The following is a 19,631-nucleotide window of genomic DNA, read 5'->3' on the forward strand; positions in this document are numbered from 1 at the left end:
TTAAATGGTTAGGTTTTGATAAGTTGCATAACAGTTGGGTAAATAAAGATAAAGTTATTTTATGAAAGTTCAATTTGACGATGATGCAGACTAATTATATCATTAATCAATTGTTCTTGTGTATAGTTATTCAAAATATTCAAATAGTTCAGATGAAAGACAATACTTAAATTTTCTTTCATTCGTTGATACAGATTTATTGAATTAGGAATATAGTTCAATCTTAACATTTCTTCACAATTTCGATGTGGCAATAATTTTTTTTTCCTTTGTAGCTTTTACCTACTATTTCTGAAGCAATGTTATCTGTTTCTCTGAAATTTGGAATATGATCATCTTTCATTTTAATTCTATCATCTGTTATTTGAATTATTTCTGTGTTTAATTTATTCAATTCTTGTAGATGTAATATAGTTATCTTTGCGCTATATATGATATTTATAGTCATCAATCATCTCTTTTCTAATCTTATATTCGCCATGTCTTCTAATTGATGGTAAAACTTCATGTGTAATCCATCTTTTAAATTGTGTAGCTTCTTCTTCTTTTAGATAATAAAATTAATGTATATAATCCTGGTTCATTGATAAATATAGTATTTTTAGGTTTATTTAAATGTGTGCTATTCTGTAGCAGGCATTGTTCTAATAAATTTTCTAATGTAATTCGATCATCAACATCAACATTTACTCTAGTAGCTTGTTGTCGATTAATATATTCTAAAATCTTAGCAACATCTTTAGCTTTAAACCATGGATTATTTTCTTCATCAATAATCATAAAAACTTGTTTATCGTTGTATGTAAGCTTGTTGTTGAACAAATCTACATTCGATTCAATTTAAGAGAAATATTTTTTAATAGTTTTGCAACAAATATATAGTACCTGAAATTCGTAGTTTCTACTTATGATTAAATTAAATTGTAAAATGAAAATAACTTTATGGATTGTATAATTTTTTAATTCTATTTAAATGAAGATACTTTTGTTATTACTATTTATCAGTAAACTCTTCCGGGCTAAGTTGCCGTGGTCGATCTGTAGAACTTCTTCTCCCTGACGTTTCGTTCTCAACTGCGGAGAACATCTTCCGAGGTGAGATGAGTCGTCGACTCACCTCGGAAGATGTTCTCCGCAGTTGAGAACGAAACGTCAGGGAGAAGAAGTTCTACAGATCGACCACGGCAACTTAGCCCGGAAGAGTTTACTGATAAAGACGCCGGCCGTGAAAGCCTACATGGTTTTGTTATTACTGTTTGTGAAAATAATAGTAGCTGCACCAGGCTTAGAACTGCAAAAGAACAAGGTAGTTAAATATTTAAAAGATTTTGGTTACTTAGATATTTCACCAAAAACTGAAATAACCCAAGTTAGTAATGAATTATTAAGAGAATCAATAATGTTATTTCAACTAACATACAATCTAGAGGTTACTGGTGAATTAAATGAAGAAACGTTATGTTTTATGAACAAACCAAGATGTGGTGTAAAAGATTCATTTGATAGGTATAGAACTATATGTATAAATGGAATAAAGAGAATATAAAATGGAATTGTAAAGGTGCATATGAAAGAGTATTAGAATTAACAAATGTGGCTTTTAGTTTATGGAAGAAATATAGTGCTATTCAGTTTATTCATGATATCAATGATCTTGATATTTTAATTACAGGTAAAAGACGAATATATTTATATGAATATAATGGCCAACGTTGTTCAAAGGAGTTAGATGGCAAAGGAAATGTGTTAGGTCATGCATTTTTCCAAATGGGAATAATTATCCATTACAAATACATATGGATAAAGATGAAAACTGGTACTTGGAAATTGATAAAAATACCCCAAAATACAGGAAATTGGTCATGCGTTACGTTTAGAACATTCAGATGTATTTGAATCAATAATGTATCCTTACTGTAATGTTTCACCTTTAGAATTATCTCAAGATGATATTGATGCTATTGAAAGTTTATATGGAACACAAACAGCAACAATAATAACAAAAACTTCTACTACTGCTACTACTACTACTACTACTACTACTACTATGTCACCTAAATCAATTGAACCAATTGGATCATTATGTGAACTTAATAAATTTGATCACCAACTATCTGCAAATGGAATTTTATATATTTGTCATAATAAGTGGTTTTTATTAATGGGAATAAACCGCAATTAATAACTAATTGGTTTACATTTTTACCTAAAGATGTACAAACAATAGGTGGAACATGTCAATGAAAATGTGGTGAAATTGTATAATTTATTGATAATATGTTTTTATGGTAAATTTAAACTCATTACAATTAATTTCGGGATATCCCAAATCAATAACTACAACAGGATTATGTAAAAGTTTTTTTATTGAATAGCATAGTAAACACTTATTCAGGAAGAACATTTTTATTCTTTATCGAATATTTCTATGTAAAATTAGATGAATGTACTTTTACATATAAATCACACACAACTATAACTAGAAAATTTCCAGGATTACCACCGAAAATGAATTCAGCGTTTAGATACACAAATGGTTTGTTGTATTTTTTCAAAGATGATATTTTCTCTACAATAGAGGGAATTTACGAAAAAAGTAGTTAGAGCTAGTACAACTGATTTATCTTTATCTGGATTGATTGCAGTAAAACATCTGAATTAATTCCTAAAGTAATAAATATATTAAACGATATAGTACAAAAATTAGAGAATTTAACTTTTTTATAAATTTAATAAAAATTATTTCTTATAAATGGCGAACCAAAACGAAATGCAATCTAAAGAAAAAGATATTTATGAACTAATTGATGTATGTGAAAAAGATATCGATTGTCCTATTTGTTTAAGTGATGAAAATAATCAATTTGTCAAAACAAGCAGCAAACAGATTTTCATAAAGAATGTATTGATGCATGATTAAAGTTAGAAGAAAATTGTCCACTTTGTAGAAATATTATTAAAAATGATTTTATATAAATTTATTCGTCTTTTACCTGTAATTAAAATATCAAGATCATTGATATCATGAATAAACTGAATTTCACTATATTTCTGCCATAAACTAAAAGCTGCATTTGATAATTTTAATTCTCTTTTATTTGTACCTTTATAATTCCATTTTATGTTCTTTTTATTCCATTTATACATACTAGTTCTATAACTATCAAATGAATCTTTTACACCACATCTTGGTTTGAACATAAGATTAGAAATGAGATGATTGATGACTATAAATATCATATATAACGCATAGATACCTATATTACATCTACAAGAATTGAATAAATTAAACACAGAAATAATTCAAATAACAGATGATAGAATTAAAATGAAAGATGATCATATTCAAAATTTCAGAGAAACAGTTAACATTGCTTCAGAAGTAATAGGTAAAAGATGCAAAGGAAAAAAAATTATTACCACAACTGACGACAGTTTTAAGACCAATATTCATTCTTTTAAAATTATTTGATAATGAATGTGAATATAACTACAATGTCATTAGAACACAACAAAAAAAATTACAAAAGCAACTATATAAAGTCGAAGATAGACATCCAAATTGTGAAGAAACGTTAAGATTGAACTATATTCCTAATTCAATATATCTGTATCAACGAATGAAAGAAAATTGAAGTATTGTCTTTCATCTGAACTATTTGAATATTTTGAATAACTATACACAAGAACAATTGATTAATGATATAATTAGTCTGCATCATCATCAAACTGAACTTTCATAAAATAACTTTATCTTTATTTACCCAATTGTTATGCAACTTATCAAAACCTAACCATTTAACATAAACTTGATTATCTTTCTTTTTTAAAACTTTTTCAACTCAGTATTCATCTGGATATTTCGTTTTCTGTAGTTGTTGTTCATAAAAAAATCCTTTTATATCTTTTAATTTATATGTAATTGGATTAGAATAAATAACATCTTCAATTTCGAAAAATTTCTGTTGACCAGTTAGCTGTATATCCTTTTTCGAAAACCCCTTTGAGTTTACTAATTCTCACTTTGTCACCTTTTTTAAATTTAGTGTCGGCTTCATTAGAGACAATATTAGTTATTTTCAAATTTTTTTCATTTTCTTCTATTGGTGTCATTCTTATTGTAGAATGATTTGTATTATTATATTCATCAATTAGATCTTTAACTAGATTGATCCATTTATAATTTCCTTGAAAAGCAAATTTTTTCCTCATTTTTTTCTGTAAGTGTTCTGTTCAATTGTTCAACAACAGATGCTTTTAATTCTGAGAACGTCGAATAATGATTAATGTTACTTCTCCATTAGTTCTTTAAATTCTTTGTTATAGAATTCTTTACCATTATCTGTTTGTAAATTAGTCAGCCTTCTATATAGAATAATTTTTTGAAATTTTTTTGAAAAGCATCAAGCATCGCTTTTAGCTGTTTAATTTTAAATAGTTGTAGCCCATGCATATTTTGAAAAGACGTCAATAGCAGTCAATAAATATTCATATCCTTTGTTTATTTTAGAAATTCCTTTTAAATTACCTGAATCCATTTCAACTAAATCAGCTTGCCATAAATCATCTATTCTAAAAGAAACATCATTTCTTCTTTTAAAATTCTTTCTCATTGGTTTATGTAAATCATTAATTATATTTTCACGAATATTTTTAAGCCTTCGTCAGCACTTAAAAATATTTTTTTAAAAACTTTACTGTTTTTAGATTTACAGACTGGACAGACATTCAATTCTTTGTCTTTCATTTTTAGTTGTTACTCTTTGCGGATTATGTGTATCAGTAAACTTTAGACAATGCATATGATAATCATGTGAAGCAAGTTTTTCGATTTATAAAGATAAAAAATTTATTAAAATTTCAATTTAAAATTATTTCACCAAATACAATTATATTTACATCTACAGGAACAGTTTGAACAGAATCTTTCAATATTACAGTTTTAAAATTTGAATTATGTACCGTTATTGATTGAATATTATTGCTTATTTTATATAGCTTATCAGCTACACTAACTGTTATATCAACATCATCAAAGTTTCAATCTCTATTTATATTTTTACCAACAATAATATTTCCTTGAAGTATGAAATCATATTCAAAACTGTACATTTTTTGTTCACCACCTGCCATAAAAGAAAATTCAATTATTTGTTTACCATATACTTTTTCTTTAGGATTACCTAACATTTCTAAGTATTGTGTTAAATCTGTTTTTGAGAAATAATCAGAAAAAGCCTTTTTCTATTTCCTTTTTTGAAAAAAAAAATCCTGGAAGTGTTGTAATTATCTTGATGAATCTGATAAATTTTTTCATTAAACTGTGTATTCGTAACGTAGTCATTAAATTGTATTAAAATGCATGTGTATTCAGGTTTTGTAACATAACCTTTGTCTAAGTATTGTTTGTTAACTACATCATAACCTTTGTCTAAGTATCGTTTGTTAACTACACCTTTTGCATCAATTGGATCATTTACATTAGCAACTCTTCTACTTATAAAACCAATACATCCTTTACCTATTTTAAAAATAGCATTAAATTCCTTTTGAAATTGTTTAATTGCATTAGTTATCTTTGTATTAAATTGTTTAATCATATTTTCAATTTTTTCTAGATCGAAAGTAGATGTATTAACTACATGTTCACTTTGTTTAAATGAATGTATCTTATTACCAAAAACGTACATTTATTAAAACCTAAAATATCGTTAGAATTATAATTCTCACATAAATGACCACATATTACTCCATCAGAATTTTGCATTCTTTCTGTATTGTAATATAGTTAATTTTTTTCCTAAATAGTTAATTAATTGTTTTGGTATATTACCACCAAATGAATCAAAAACAAATATTTTATCTGTATTTTTATAATAACAAATCAAATGTGTACCAGGATTATCAGATGTATTTTAAATTTACTATACCAAATTCAATTTTAAATTGTTTATTTACTAATTCATCAGTCATATATACACCACGAAAGTGTTTAATTTTTAATTGTTTAGTAAGTTCTTCTATATCATCATTACTTAATGCAGTAGGGTATTTATTAATTAGTTTTTCGCGATTTTTTTTTGTTTTCCTTATTCCAGTTTCAGTTTACTTTTCCATTTCTAAGTTATGTCTAAAGAACCAATTGTTGCTAAATATGGTAATGCAGCTAATAATAACGGTAAAAATCCGCCTTCATGTTGTGTTAATCCATTACCATCTTTCTTTTTTGTTAGATATTCAATAATTTTTTTAACAACAGGAATAGCTAATGTAACAAGCAAATTACCACCAACTTTCTTTTCTTTGTTCCTTTTTTGAACATCTGTTGAAAATGGTTCAATTGCAGTTAATTGTTAATTATTTAATTTCAATTTAATTGATGTTGATTTTGTTTTGGCACTAGGTAGCAAAGAATTATCAATTGTAAAGTTATTCATTTATATAGTTAAAAATTTAATAAAGATTTCTTATATAGTTTAAAAATTTATAATCACCAACCATTTTGATCAACATTAAATCCCATACCTAATTTTCTTTTTCCATACATTATTCTGCTAACAGCTGTTGCTGCAACTTTTTCACCAAATGAAGCATCATTTGCATACATTCTTTCTTTTGCAGCTAATTGAAGTTCTTTATCAGCTATAAGTCTTTTTTCTACATCTTTATTATCTCTGTAAGCAGCATCATGTTTTTTTACAAGCTTCATTTAATGGATTTATCCCTTTATCACCTTTAGCTAATCTTTCTTCTAATTTTGTACCTGGACCACTATAATTACAACCAGGAAGATGCATTTCATATGTTAATTTGTCAATTAAAGTATTTACCAATCCTTATCCATATTTATCACTTTTCCAAAATGTATGTGGAAGATAATTTAAAAATCTAATTAAATATGGAATTCATTTTGGATTATCTATTATAAAATCATTAAATTTATTTGTTAACATTTGAGCAATACTAACTTTTTCATTACGATAATTCTAATTTCCAGCTAGTTCTTCACCATGAATAACAGCTAATCTATCAATTAATTATCTAACATCATTCATCCAAACATATTCAACTGATTTATCTGTATATTTTTTAATTAAACCGATACCTTTTTGTTCTGGAGAACTGGAATCTGAAGAATCTGTAGTTGAATTTCTTCTTAAGTTGGAAAACAATCATCAACAATTGGTTTTATCAAATATTTATATTTATTACCTTTACTTGATCTTATTTTATTTGGATTATTAACAGAATACAATGCACCTGAATTATATAATATATCTGCATAATTTGATAAATCTACACCATCGAATTTTTCATTTATATCATCTGTAGTAATTTGTTTTTCAGTTAGAAGTCTCATTAATCCATCTGTAACTTCATATGTTTTTTCTCCAATTTTTGATTTATCTCCACTGGATTCAACAGGTAATTTACCAATATATTCAGACATGCCAACAGGTTTTAAACCAAAAACTTTATCTTCACTATGATTAATGTACATTAACATTCTTTCGCTAACATTTATCTTTTTAGTTTCATTTATGTTTTTATTTTCATTTTGATGACTACATGATTCTTTTTCTTCTTGATATTTCTTTAGTACATCTTCAATTTCTGATTCACTTAATATATAATCATATTTTCCACGAATATCATCAGACAAATCTTTTAATCGTTTAATTGGTGATAAATGTCCAACAACTTCTATATGATAACGATATGGAATCATTTGTTTTTCAACTTATCTATTTTCTTCAATTGCTTTCAGAACATTATCTCCTAATCCTTCGATTCCTTGTTTAACTTGTTCAATTGCGCAATAACAGGTTGATCCTCCTTTTCATATTTTTCATATTCTGTTCTTAGTTGCTTTTTCCAAAGCTTAAATTGTTCTTTTCAGCTTTCTTTCTATTTTGTTTAACTTGTTTAACAACTTTTTCATTGCACTTTGCAAACATTTATTAAGGAAGAAAAAACATTAGTAGTTATGTTTATGTTTAATGTTTATATTTATATTTAGTGTTTACATTTATGTTTATGCTTGTGGTAGTCTTTATTTTTATGTTTACATTTAACGTTTCTGTTTAATGTTTATGTTTATAAAAATTAATAAGGTAACGTGTTTTACTTATACATTTATCATAATAGTAACAACCACATGTGTCTGGTCCACATGTAGCATTATTGTTAGACCATGAAAAATTTGTATAATGTTGTCCATAAATTTATTCTACTTTTTCAGATTTTTCATATTGTTTTATGTAATCAGGAGTTTCTTTAAATTCATTTATATGTTCGGGTAAAAGATCATCATCATGGTCTAATAGATATGTAATATCATTTTTTAAAGTGTCCATTATATTAGAGATAATAATAATTAAATATATATAAAATGTTGTATTTTATTTCTACACTTAACTTCATTCGGTTTTCTAGACATATCTATTATGAAAAATCCAAATTCATCATTCCAACATTTACTACACATTTCTTTAAATTATCACACTTTAAATCTCCACCAACAAACTCATGATGAATATGATTTAAATTTGTATCATCTTGTTTGCACTATGCTAACAATACACTGGCTGTAGTGCAACATTCCATAACTTGTTATCATTTTCTCATATTACATATTACAACATTTTCCAGAAATTCAAACTAATTCTCAGAGAAATAACTATAACTATATAATACAACATAAGCTGTAATTGTGATGATGTACCAAACTGTGGTGCCACATCAAATTCTAAAGTTTTGTGAGTCCCACAGTCTGCCTAAGCAGATTACTGACCCTTACATTTACACCTAGATGTTCTCCAAAGTATCTGAGCCTCCTTTTTTGTGTAGCAGTGTTACTATTTGTGAACCAGTGCTACCATTTGTGAACTAGTGCTTCCATTTGCAAACCAGTGCTTCTGTTTGTGAACCAGTGCTTTTTGTTTTGGACCATCACTTTCAATGAGGACCCAAGGACCTCTGCATGATGACTGTTTGAGGACAAATCCGGTGAGATGGCATAGTGCATTGCTTCAGAAAGGTAGCTTGCAAGTTCCATAGTTTCCTGAGTAGGACCAGCTGGAATTCGGCAGCATTTGATTTCTGGAATACGTGAATTCCACATGCAGTGACACATGTAAATATGGGGAGCTTCCCATTCAATCATCGCACAGTTCAGTTACTTCTTTCACATGCAATGACAGCTTGCCACGGTGTTCCCTTTACTTTCATTCACCATTATGTGCACCCTTTGCTAGTAGTGAACTTTTGGTGTGTATAGTGAACTTTTGAACTAATGTAAATCATAGTGAAGGCTTCTGCAAATGCACATTAGACGCTCCTGTCATGGTGAGTGTAAGATGTTTATGCACAGTGACCTCACATCATGCTTATATGTAATGCTACATATCAACACCTGCTGGCCCAACTATGTTCACAATACTCAGATAATCACCTCATTTTACAAGCACGTGATGAAACATTTAGCATCTGCTTCCACAGTGCCACTTCAGTTTTGTCCATTGACAGGACAAAGTGAGTTTCCATGCTCACCCTCGACAATGCTCATATGATGCTGACAGTTGAGATCTCCCTGTCCTCCGTTGATGTCACCACCTCACCTATCTCTTGCCAACATCACCACCACTAATGCTTATTGCCGTAGCACCCACACTAGCACCTGGTGTCCCAGAGCTGCATTCAGTGATGTTACCCCAATGACCTCCTCTCATAGTGAGAGGGGGGGCAGGGTGTAGGGAGAGGGAGGAGGTAGGGTCTCTGTGGCACCTTCCTAAATTCTCACATTTGCTAAGTCCCACAGTCTCCCCAGTGGACAACTTCCATCAGAGTTGCCCCTAGATGCTCTCCAAAGCACCTACACCACAGTGGACACCTATCGACAGGAATGTCTTTCCCTCCCACTATTGCAATCTGCCCACTGGTGCTTTCACTCAGATTTCTCATCTGCCTGTGAGGCAGTCATCTTTCAACATTCATGAGTGATAAGTAGTTAATGCAGCATTTGTGTGAATGCACCTTCTTTTGTTTGTGTACCAATGCTGCCATTCTTGTTTCTGTTTGTGAACTAGTGCTTTTGTTTTGGACCAACGCTTTCAATGAGGACCTGAGGACCACCACACAATGAATATTTCAGGACAAATCCAGTGGGTCAGCTCTGTGCATGGTTCAGGTAGATAGCTTATCAGTGCTATAGCTTCCCGAGCAGGGCCAGCACAATCCAGCAGTTTGTAGGTTGTACACCATTTTTCCTTTTGTTTTCCCAAGTCACTTTGGACAGCCACCTTCTGATTTCTGGAGGCCATGAATTCCATGTGCAGCATCACACATAAATACCCTGTACTTTGTGCTGCTTTATCCCAGTACCAAATACCCATTCAGATCTTCCTCTTCAATTACCACAGTTTTGTACATTGTTTCACATGTGAAGGCAGCACACAACAGTGTCTTCCTTACTTTTACTCATCATTATGCATGGTCTCTGCTAGGGACAAACTTTTAGTGCTTTTATTGAACCATCAAACTTGTGTCATTCTTAGTGATGGCTCAAGCCCATGAATTTTAAACATGTGTTTGTTCCTGTACTGAAACTGATAAACAGAAATTTCACTGTGCCAGTCATAACTAAACCATGTACAGACAAATATTACCTTTTTGTTTTTGTTAAATAAAGTATAGTAGTCTGCTGAGCTTAGCAAATACCTCATGTTGACAAAAGTTTCCCCTCCCTTTTTCATTTCCTCACTGGAACATATCTTCAACATCATTTCCCACATTCTCCTCTCATTTCCCTTAATTTCCCTCACTTAACAGCTATGATGTGCATTGTGCAGTGAAACATTTATGGTGCTGCCAGCATTACTACAAAACTATGGAACTTTTCATGAGTAGTGATATGAGATTAAATGTATACCTGTGCAAAAGATAACTGCAGCCATGAAAATGAAATTAAAGATGAGTTGTTTTCTGTGTATCCAGCAGACAGAGATAGGATTAGAGTAACAATAATGAATCCAATCACAGGTGAACTTGGATGAAGACCTGTTGGGCTGTACCTGAAGATCAGAGGTGTAGGGATCTCCATAAAAAAGCTTAGAGAATCTTACATGTTGGAGAGGTGCTTTTCCTTGAGGAACTCATACCATTGTATGGAGAAAACAAAAGATTTAGTCCTACCAGGAAATGCTTAACTAGCCTCCTTAGATGTTGTTAACCTATACACTAGGATACCAATTTCAGATAGCATTGATATTACCAAGCATAATTTATCAAAACACTAAAAAATTTGCCAAGGTGGGGCTACAGAATTGGTCATTATGTTACAGTTCACTTTATCTTTCAGTCATTTCTCTTTTAATGGTAAATATCATAATCAACCAGCAAGCTTAGGATAGGAAATGGTTTAGTAAGCAGAGTAGCCAATATTTTCTTAAATCATTTGGAAAACAGTATTATTACCAAATACCCCAAAATCTGGAGTAATAATGTTGCTTATAGCAGACATATGGTTGACACATTTATAGTAATAAAAGGCAATGACGAAATGATCAAATACGTAGCTGTAAAATTTAACAGTATGGTTACCAACATAAAATTTACAGCTGAACACAAAGTTGGTTAAGCTTCAGATTTTATTGGTTTAACTATGAATAGCTCTACAGAAAAAGTGAGATTAGGGATTTTTAGGAAGCTAATGTTTATCGAAGCCATTGTAGCAGCAGACGCATGCCACCCAAAAGAGCACAAATGGACCTACTTTTGGGCTTAGCTAAATAGGTTAATAAAGCTGCCTGTAAATGAGAGTGGCACTGAAAAGGAATTGAATAGTTTAGAACAGGAAAGACAGCAAGGTCTAATTGTTATAATGGTAAAGAAATTAGGTCTCTGTAAAATTTGCTTATAAATAGCACAAGCAACAAACAATAAGGATTAGTATGACACGTAAAGAAACATTCACTGAACATGTAGTAAACAGATTCAAGAGCTTTGGGATTAAAGACTAATAGTAAATTAGGAAACAAATTATTACGCTTGGTTGAGGCCAGATGTCACAAGTATTAGGGTGCAGGTGTTTACAGTATTATGAGTGGTAATTGCAAAAAAAATTGTATAGGACAGGCTACTAGGTCCTTCAAAAATCATTTTCGGGGCCAACCACATGACAGCAATAGAGGCTGCATGAAAAAGCATCTTTTACAAAGCAGCCTCATGTTCAGTTACGCAGAACTATGATCAGAGCAGACTTACTGGACAGGATGAGAAGGAAAGACTGATTGTTTGGGGTGCACCAGATGAGATTTGAACACCTGAGAACTAGACAGGGTAATATGCAAGACAAAGATTACTGCTTAAACATTGTGCCTGAGTTAGTAAGAGTGAAAAGCTAAGTGCAATGCATGCAATAGAAAAGGGAGGGGGTAGCAAAAAATAGACAGGTAAGAAAATGAAAGATGTAGAAAACCAAAACAGAGTGATGAATGGAGTAGTTACTGTGAAGAAGCACTGAGGCAGGAAAAATTAATGTAAATTAAAGCCAGGTGGGTGGCGAGAACTAAGGACATGTTGTAATGCTGGTTCTCATATACGGAGTTATGAGGTGTGTGGGGGAGAATCCAGATGGTCTGTGTGGTGAAACGTCCACTAAGGTCATGATTGGCATGTTGTAGAGAATGCTCTGCCATGGGATACTGCATGTTGCCAGTGTACACCCTCTGCCTACACCATTCATCCTAAAGATAATTTGAGGGTAGTGCTGCTGATGTAAAAGGCAGAACAGTGTTTACATAACAGTTGCTATAGGACATGTGTCATTTCCTAGGTTGCTCTTCCTTTGATAGTGTATGTTTTGCCAGTGACACGGCTGGTATAGGTAGTCACAGGATGGTGCGTAGGGCAAGTCTTCCAGTGGGAATGGTCACAGGGATAGGAGCCATAAGGTAGGGAGATAGGTGCAGGAGTGTAGGGTCTGACAGTATACAGTGGATTTCAGGGCATGATTTTAGGAAGTCATGGCCTTGTTGAAGTAACTGATTAATACATTCCAGTCCAGGATTATACTAAGTGACCAGTGATGTGCTCTAATGTCGTTTTTTGGAGGGAAAAGCAGAACCAGGATTGGATGTGATTGTCCTGGAAATCTGCTTTTAAAGTAGGCTGGTGGGGTAATTACGACCTGTTAAGGCTGATGTGAGAATGGTGGTGTATTGCTGTAAGGAGTCTGTATCTGAACAAATATGTTTACCTTGAATGCCAAGGCTATATGAGAGGGAATGTTTGACATGGAACAGATGGCAACTGTCAAAATGTAAGCATGCTGTTTGTTAGTAGATTTTATGTGGACAGTAGTGTGTAGCTGGCCTTTGATGAGGGTGAGATCAGTATCAAGGGAAGTGGCACAGGATTCAGAATATGATCGCATGAAATTTAGTTGGGAGAGGGTATTCAGAGATTCCAGGAATTTTAACAGGTCAGCCTCACCATGAGTCCATATGGTAAAGATGCCATCAATGTACATAAACCAAACCAAGATCTGAAGACTTATGGATCCCAGGAAAGCTCCCTCCAAGTGACTGGTGAAAAGATTGGTATGGGAAGGAGACATCCTGGTTCCTATGATTGTACCCCGATCTGTTTGTATGTCTGCCCCTCAAAGGTGAAGTAGTTGTTGATAAGCATAAAGATCATTAAGGGGAGTAGGAAGTTAGTCATAGGTTTGGAATCAGGTGAGCTCTGATTGAGGAAATATTCAGCAGCTGACAGACCATGTACTTGGGGGACCTTGGTACACAGGGAGGTTGTATTTATTATCCAAGTTTTTGAAACAAATTAAAGATTAGAAACTATATTGTAATTGACTGCATCCAAACAATGTATATTGTTAATGGATGAATAAAGAGACTGATTGATTGATTGATTGATTGACAAGCAAGCTACATGGTGGGAGTGGGATGGGCACTGATTTAAGACCATTTCTGTTCCTCCCAAAGATAGAGTGTTCTTACTTTCATTGCATAATGTCATACAGGATTATTGTCTGGGGTAACTCATTAAGCCAAGTTAAGTTTTCTGAATTCAAAAACGTGTAATAAAAGTTATTTGTGGTGTAAACTCAAGAACATCCTGTGGAGGCATGCTTAGGGAAATACTGATGCCAATATTGCTTCCCAATAAATTTATTCCGTAATTAAATTAATCTTTGAAATATATCTCTTTTTCAACCAATGGAATCAACCCTACAAATAGGAATAATCTTCAAAAAGATATGAAGTCACTTACTTTGGCCCAGAAAGGTGTCTATTATTCACAAACATACATTTTCAATAACCTGCCAGAAGTTATATAAAGTTTAATTATGGTACTAATAAAGTTCTGTTTTAAAGGAGCCTAAAGGATTTATTGCTTGCTGGCTCCTACTCCATTGATGAATTGCTTAGTAGACTAATAACTGTCTATGTGTTACAAGTAATATAAAATAGGGCAAGTATTTGTACAACCTGACTTCTGCACAAATTCAGTGCAGTAAAGTAATTGCTGTAAATGAGATGTGCTGTAAATTGTTTTTTCTATTGAATGATCTATGGTTGTTATGATCTAAGAATTACCATATGCACTTCTTTATACTGAACATTTCCATGTTTTGTCATCAGTTATTTATTTCCTTTTAAACAATAATACATTTAAGATATTTTCTACTTAGTCAGCTTCTGTGAGGTCTGTTCCAGTTGAGATCTGTGGAAAGTACATTAGAATATTTGTTTTTATTTGTAAATATTTATTGCATATTTCTGTTTTTCTGGCATCATCTACATCTTGAGGATCTCCTCACTAAAGATGTATTGAAACATAAAGTATATCTAATCCAATCTTAGGCTATGTACAGACTGAAACACCTTATTCAGTCGATGCTCTACACTCATTGGGCATGGATGCTGCATCTGCCACATTTCATCTTTTAGGCAGCAGGTAGCATATTTTTCACAATAGACTCATAGCTATATACTACAATAAGACAGAACCTTCTCAGAAGATGTAGGAAAGACCCAAATGCTCAACTTCTCCTGAAGATATGTCAAGATCCTTCTACAGCATTCACATTCAAAAGCATGTTAGCGTTGCATATGCTGGTATAGAGATTATGGTCTCTGAGAAGTAGGCCTATGCAGGGTGCTCATTTTAACTGAAGACATTGAAATATCTCAAACACCACACATCTGGCCAAAAAAAGTTATAATTCCAATTTGTTTGTGTGGAGAGGGACATACCACATTCAATATCCCATCCCACCCATGAGTGGGTGGTGGGGGCAACTTTGAAATCTTCAATGGGAATCATAATTTTGTATTGCAGATTATGATTCTATGGTAATATTTACATACTTTTGTCTGAAGCATTTTCTTATTTCTCCACAGATGATGCTGTAATTGCAGGAATATAAGTGGGTATACAATTGTAGGTCTCTCAATGGCTCTTGAAAATCCAATGGCACTTGAGACCCCACCTCCACTATGCAAGGATAGGACAGACTAGTATTTAGTAACTTGTAATTGGAAATCCCATTCACAATGTTGTATTCCTCCTACATATCAAACAGGGCACTGCTCTGTGTGCCACTGTGGCCATGGCTTGAGGTGAATGCTACTCAACTTTTCCCAGGACAGTAAGTGTTTCAAACATAGTACCACCAACTTCAGTGCATTTAGTGATCTGCATTTCAAATGACCATACACAGGACAGAAGTGTATCTGCCAAAATATCAGCACAGGTGTTTCTGATGCAGTCAACCATGTCTTCACAGTCTGTTTGCACTTGCTGGTACACCTTAACTCTTAGATGCCCCTATGGAAACAAATTCAGTAACTTCAAATCCAGTGACCTAGGAGGTCAGTTAGTAGGGCTACCACTGCCAATCCACCACCCAGTGTAACCATGGTCTAATAATTCCTGTGTTTCAATTGTGTTATCTTCATACACTGTTGAACATCCAGGGCAACATCCTCAGCAGAACTAGTAGTTTCTGTTCCAAAACCGTTTGGCATCTGCATCCAATGAATGTCCAATTGACAAAATATAGACCAAAGAAATTGTTACTCATCATGCCACACCATATTTTAACTGACACGGGACATTGATGGTCAGCTTGCCATAACCAGAGGGAACTGTCTACACTTCAGTAATGCATGTTATGCCCGTTAATGCTACCATAGTTTATGAATGTAGTCTAACTGGAAAATAGCACCTAGGCTGAGAATATGGGTGTTATTTGGATTTTGTTGACATGCCCATTCACAAAAAACTGCCCAATTATTGAAACTGGTGGCATGAAGTTCCTGATACAGCGACATGGTGTGGATGATACTTTTAATGATGCAGTATTGTGAAAATGCTACCTACAAACATAAAGGAATTGTAATGTAATTGCTGGGTGCTTATCTGGGAGTTCACTGTCACTAGTACAGCTATTTCATTACCTTCTCCTGTAACACATTTGCTTAACTTTCTTTAGCTGGTCTGCACACTGCCGTCAGACATAAGTCTGTCCACAACCTTGTAAAAGAATGAATGAGTGTGAGCTTTCTCTGGAAAGCACTTGTCATATAGGGCAACAGCAGCCTCAACATTCCTCCTACATTCTTTGTAAATTAGGACCATTTCAATATTTTTTTTTCCATGTTGCAACACTCATTGTCCACCTGCACATCGATTCTCCAGATGATGTGTAGGTGTGCAGGCAATAAACACTGTGCAAGTATTTAATGTTTACAGCTGATATCTGTTCCATGTCTGCACAATACGTGAGGTCTGGTCTCAGTGTACTGCCTGTTTTGATGTGTCACAGTTCTGTACATAGACATGGTGACACATTCAGTAGACCTCTCATCAAAATTTTGGAGGAATAAAATGTTGGCAATGGGGTTTCCAATTAGAAGATATAAAACAATGGTCTGTCCTATTCTCGCAGCATGGTGACGGGGTCGCATGTGCCAGTGGATATTCAAGAGTTGTTGAATAGCAAGGCATAAATTGCAATTGTGTTCTCATTTCTATTTCTCCAATTACAGTGTCATCTGTGGAAAAATGAAGGAAATACTTCAGACAAAACGTGTGCCAATTTTACACAAAATTGTAATCTGCAATAAAAAACAATAGTTCCCATTGAAGATTACAAAGTTGCCCCAGCCACCCACTCATGGGGTGAGGCGGTAGGTTGAGTGTGGTATCATTGGATGTCACCCTCCAAGGCAAACAAATTGGAACTATAACTTTTTTTGATACAATTTGTAGTTTTAGAGTTAAAATGAACACACTGTACATGTGATCGAGTTATCAATAGCTCAATGTCGCAAATCAACCATTTTGTCAGCAAACAGTCCAATTCCTATTTTTTGTTATTATTATACACAAACAATTTTATTACATCTCATAGTAACTTTGGTAACTGACATACTTTTCTCTTGGTGTTGTGGCTTCACTGCTCAAGGCACAAAGAAAATTTTCTGTTTAAGTATGACTATTGTGTTGGTATATTCTCCGTGTTTTATTTCTTTTCTAATAATGTATGTTATACATGGAATTTTCTAAACTCAAAACATTTTGATGATACTGTTATTTATAACCTGAAAAATAAGATCAATAAAAGTAATACTACTATCTGCCAAGTGTACATAAACAGAGACATTTCTTATGCTTTATAACCTTAAGCAGTTGATAACATAAAGTAAATGATGCATTCTGATGCAGAATACAACTGTGCTGGTAAACAACTGGTCGCTGCAGATGGATAAAGAACACTGGGGTGATCCTGAAGTTTATCGACCAGAGCGTTTCATTAGTGAAACTGGATTACTTAGAGAGGATGACACACTCTTGCCTTTTGGTCTTGGTGAGTTACTGCTACTAGAAAGAGTTATGGTAAAATAAGTTGTGGCTCATATCTGAGAGTTTTAATTTGCCTTTCAGGTCGACGTCGGTGTTTGGGGGAGCAGTTTTCAAAAAGCTTTTTATTCCAATGTTTTGCTGGAATATTGCAAAAATTTCAACTTGTTCCTGCTGATGGTACTGACCTGAAGCCTACTGCTTTTGGGGGCTTTAATCTTGCACCAAAAACTTATGACATTATTTTCAAATCTCGATAACACTGCAAAAACAATGCAAATGTACTTGTTTTCATTATTGTTGTAACAACCGAAACGTAATAGATGAATATATTTTAATGAGCTTATTACAGAGTTAATAACTTGTAAATAAAGTTATTAAATTCTCATCTCCAAACTGCCAAAGCATTGCTTCCAAAAATTTTATTTAAATTTGTGAGAGGAAAGAAAATGGTGAAAAGTAGAGGTGAAGTTTATAAAAATTTGTTATGTGAACAAGGAGAGGAGTGTTTTCATATTGACAGTTGTTGATACACAGACCATTAACAAACAATTAAATTCTAATTTAATTTCAATACTATACTTCGCAGTTTGTTTATGTCTATCTCATTAACAACTGAATGATACAATAATCTGTTAGGGAAATAATCATGTAGTGATGGCCTGATTTATTCTCCACTGTACTGTTCTTGTTTATCACAAGTTAATAAACAATTTATATAGGTTTAAAAACTTTTTCACCTTTTTTCACACCAGATCTCCAGGTAAATGTTTTTAGATATATTTTTCCCACGTGGAATGTTTCCCTCTATTATATCCATATCATTAATTTATACAGGTTAATAGAAAACAATAGTTAGTACACTTCATAAGCTGCAAATTGAAACATGTTTCTAGTGAACCACTTGACTGACTAATATGCAAATACATACACAGAATCAAATTAAATGGCAACAGCAACTAAGACAATGGCTGTGGAATACATGGCTAAAAGCTGTTGTTCTGGAACATGCAAGATTAAGTAATGTGTAACAGTGGTAGTTATCCAGGGGGCAGCAGGTAAAATGGACTTAAGCAATATTTTTGTCTCATCAAACTGTAAAGAAGTGTATTTAACTTACCATGTATGCTAATTCTTACTCCCAATTTATTTCCCTGTTCTACACTGCATGGAATTCTCTTATAGCAGCAGTGTATGATTCTGACCAGGAGTAGTGAAGTATCTTGCCTTTCTCACTGTTCTACCTCATGGAACGAGCCACAGACTGAGCATGTTCAGCTGCTATAGCAACCATGATACCACCCACTCAGATTTGTCTGTGGAGGGGGAAAGTTATAAAGTAGATTGAAATTCTACTCCCAGCTCCTTCCATTGTAGTGCTAACCCTGCTGGACAGCCTGGTAGCTCTAAACCTCCCTGTATGGTTGAGCAGGAGGACCTTAGCCCTAATATCATACACTGGAACTTTTGTAGTCCTAAAAATACCTCCAACCAGTGTTCAACAATCCAAACTCACATTCCAATTAATTCAGCAGAACTTTCAAAGTCATAGCAATAAGCACAATAAAGTTGCATACCTCTGCAGCAATTGATAACTCTGATGTTTTAGTTATAAGTGAACACTGATACACAGATGAGCTAAATAGTGTACGTAAGCCACTCTCCATAATCTATTGCTTTGCCTTCAGTAGAAACGAGAAACATGGTTGTGGGGTAGCTATCCTTGCATGAGTGGTAGTAAC

At 33.0% G+C, this 19,631-nt stretch overlaps 1 protein-coding gene across 1 annotated transcript in view; it reads left to right on the top strand.

Annotated features, from left to right (window-relative positions):
* LOC126481067 (methyl farnesoate epoxidase-like) overlaps positions 1–18,387 on the top strand; it is a 226,414-nt gene extending 208,027 nt beyond the window's left edge. The window contains exons 8-9 of the mRNA XM_050104552.1: positions 17,755–17,896; positions 17,974–18,387. Coding sequence (XP_049960509.1) covers positions 17,755–17,896; positions 17,974–18,149 — 318 coding nt within the window. The 3' untranslated portion in view covers positions 18,150–18,387. The remainder of the gene's footprint in view (positions 1–17,754; positions 17,897–17,973) is intronic.
* The last annotated feature ends 1,244 nt before the right edge of the window (positions 18,388–19,631 follow it).

Source organism: Schistocerca serialis, chromosome 5, assembly GCF_023864345.2.
Source record: "Schistocerca serialis cubense isolate TAMUIC-IGC-003099 chromosome 5, iqSchSeri2.2, whole genome shotgun sequence".
NCBI lineage: Eukaryota > Metazoa > Arthropoda > Insecta > Orthoptera > Acrididae > Schistocerca > Schistocerca serialis.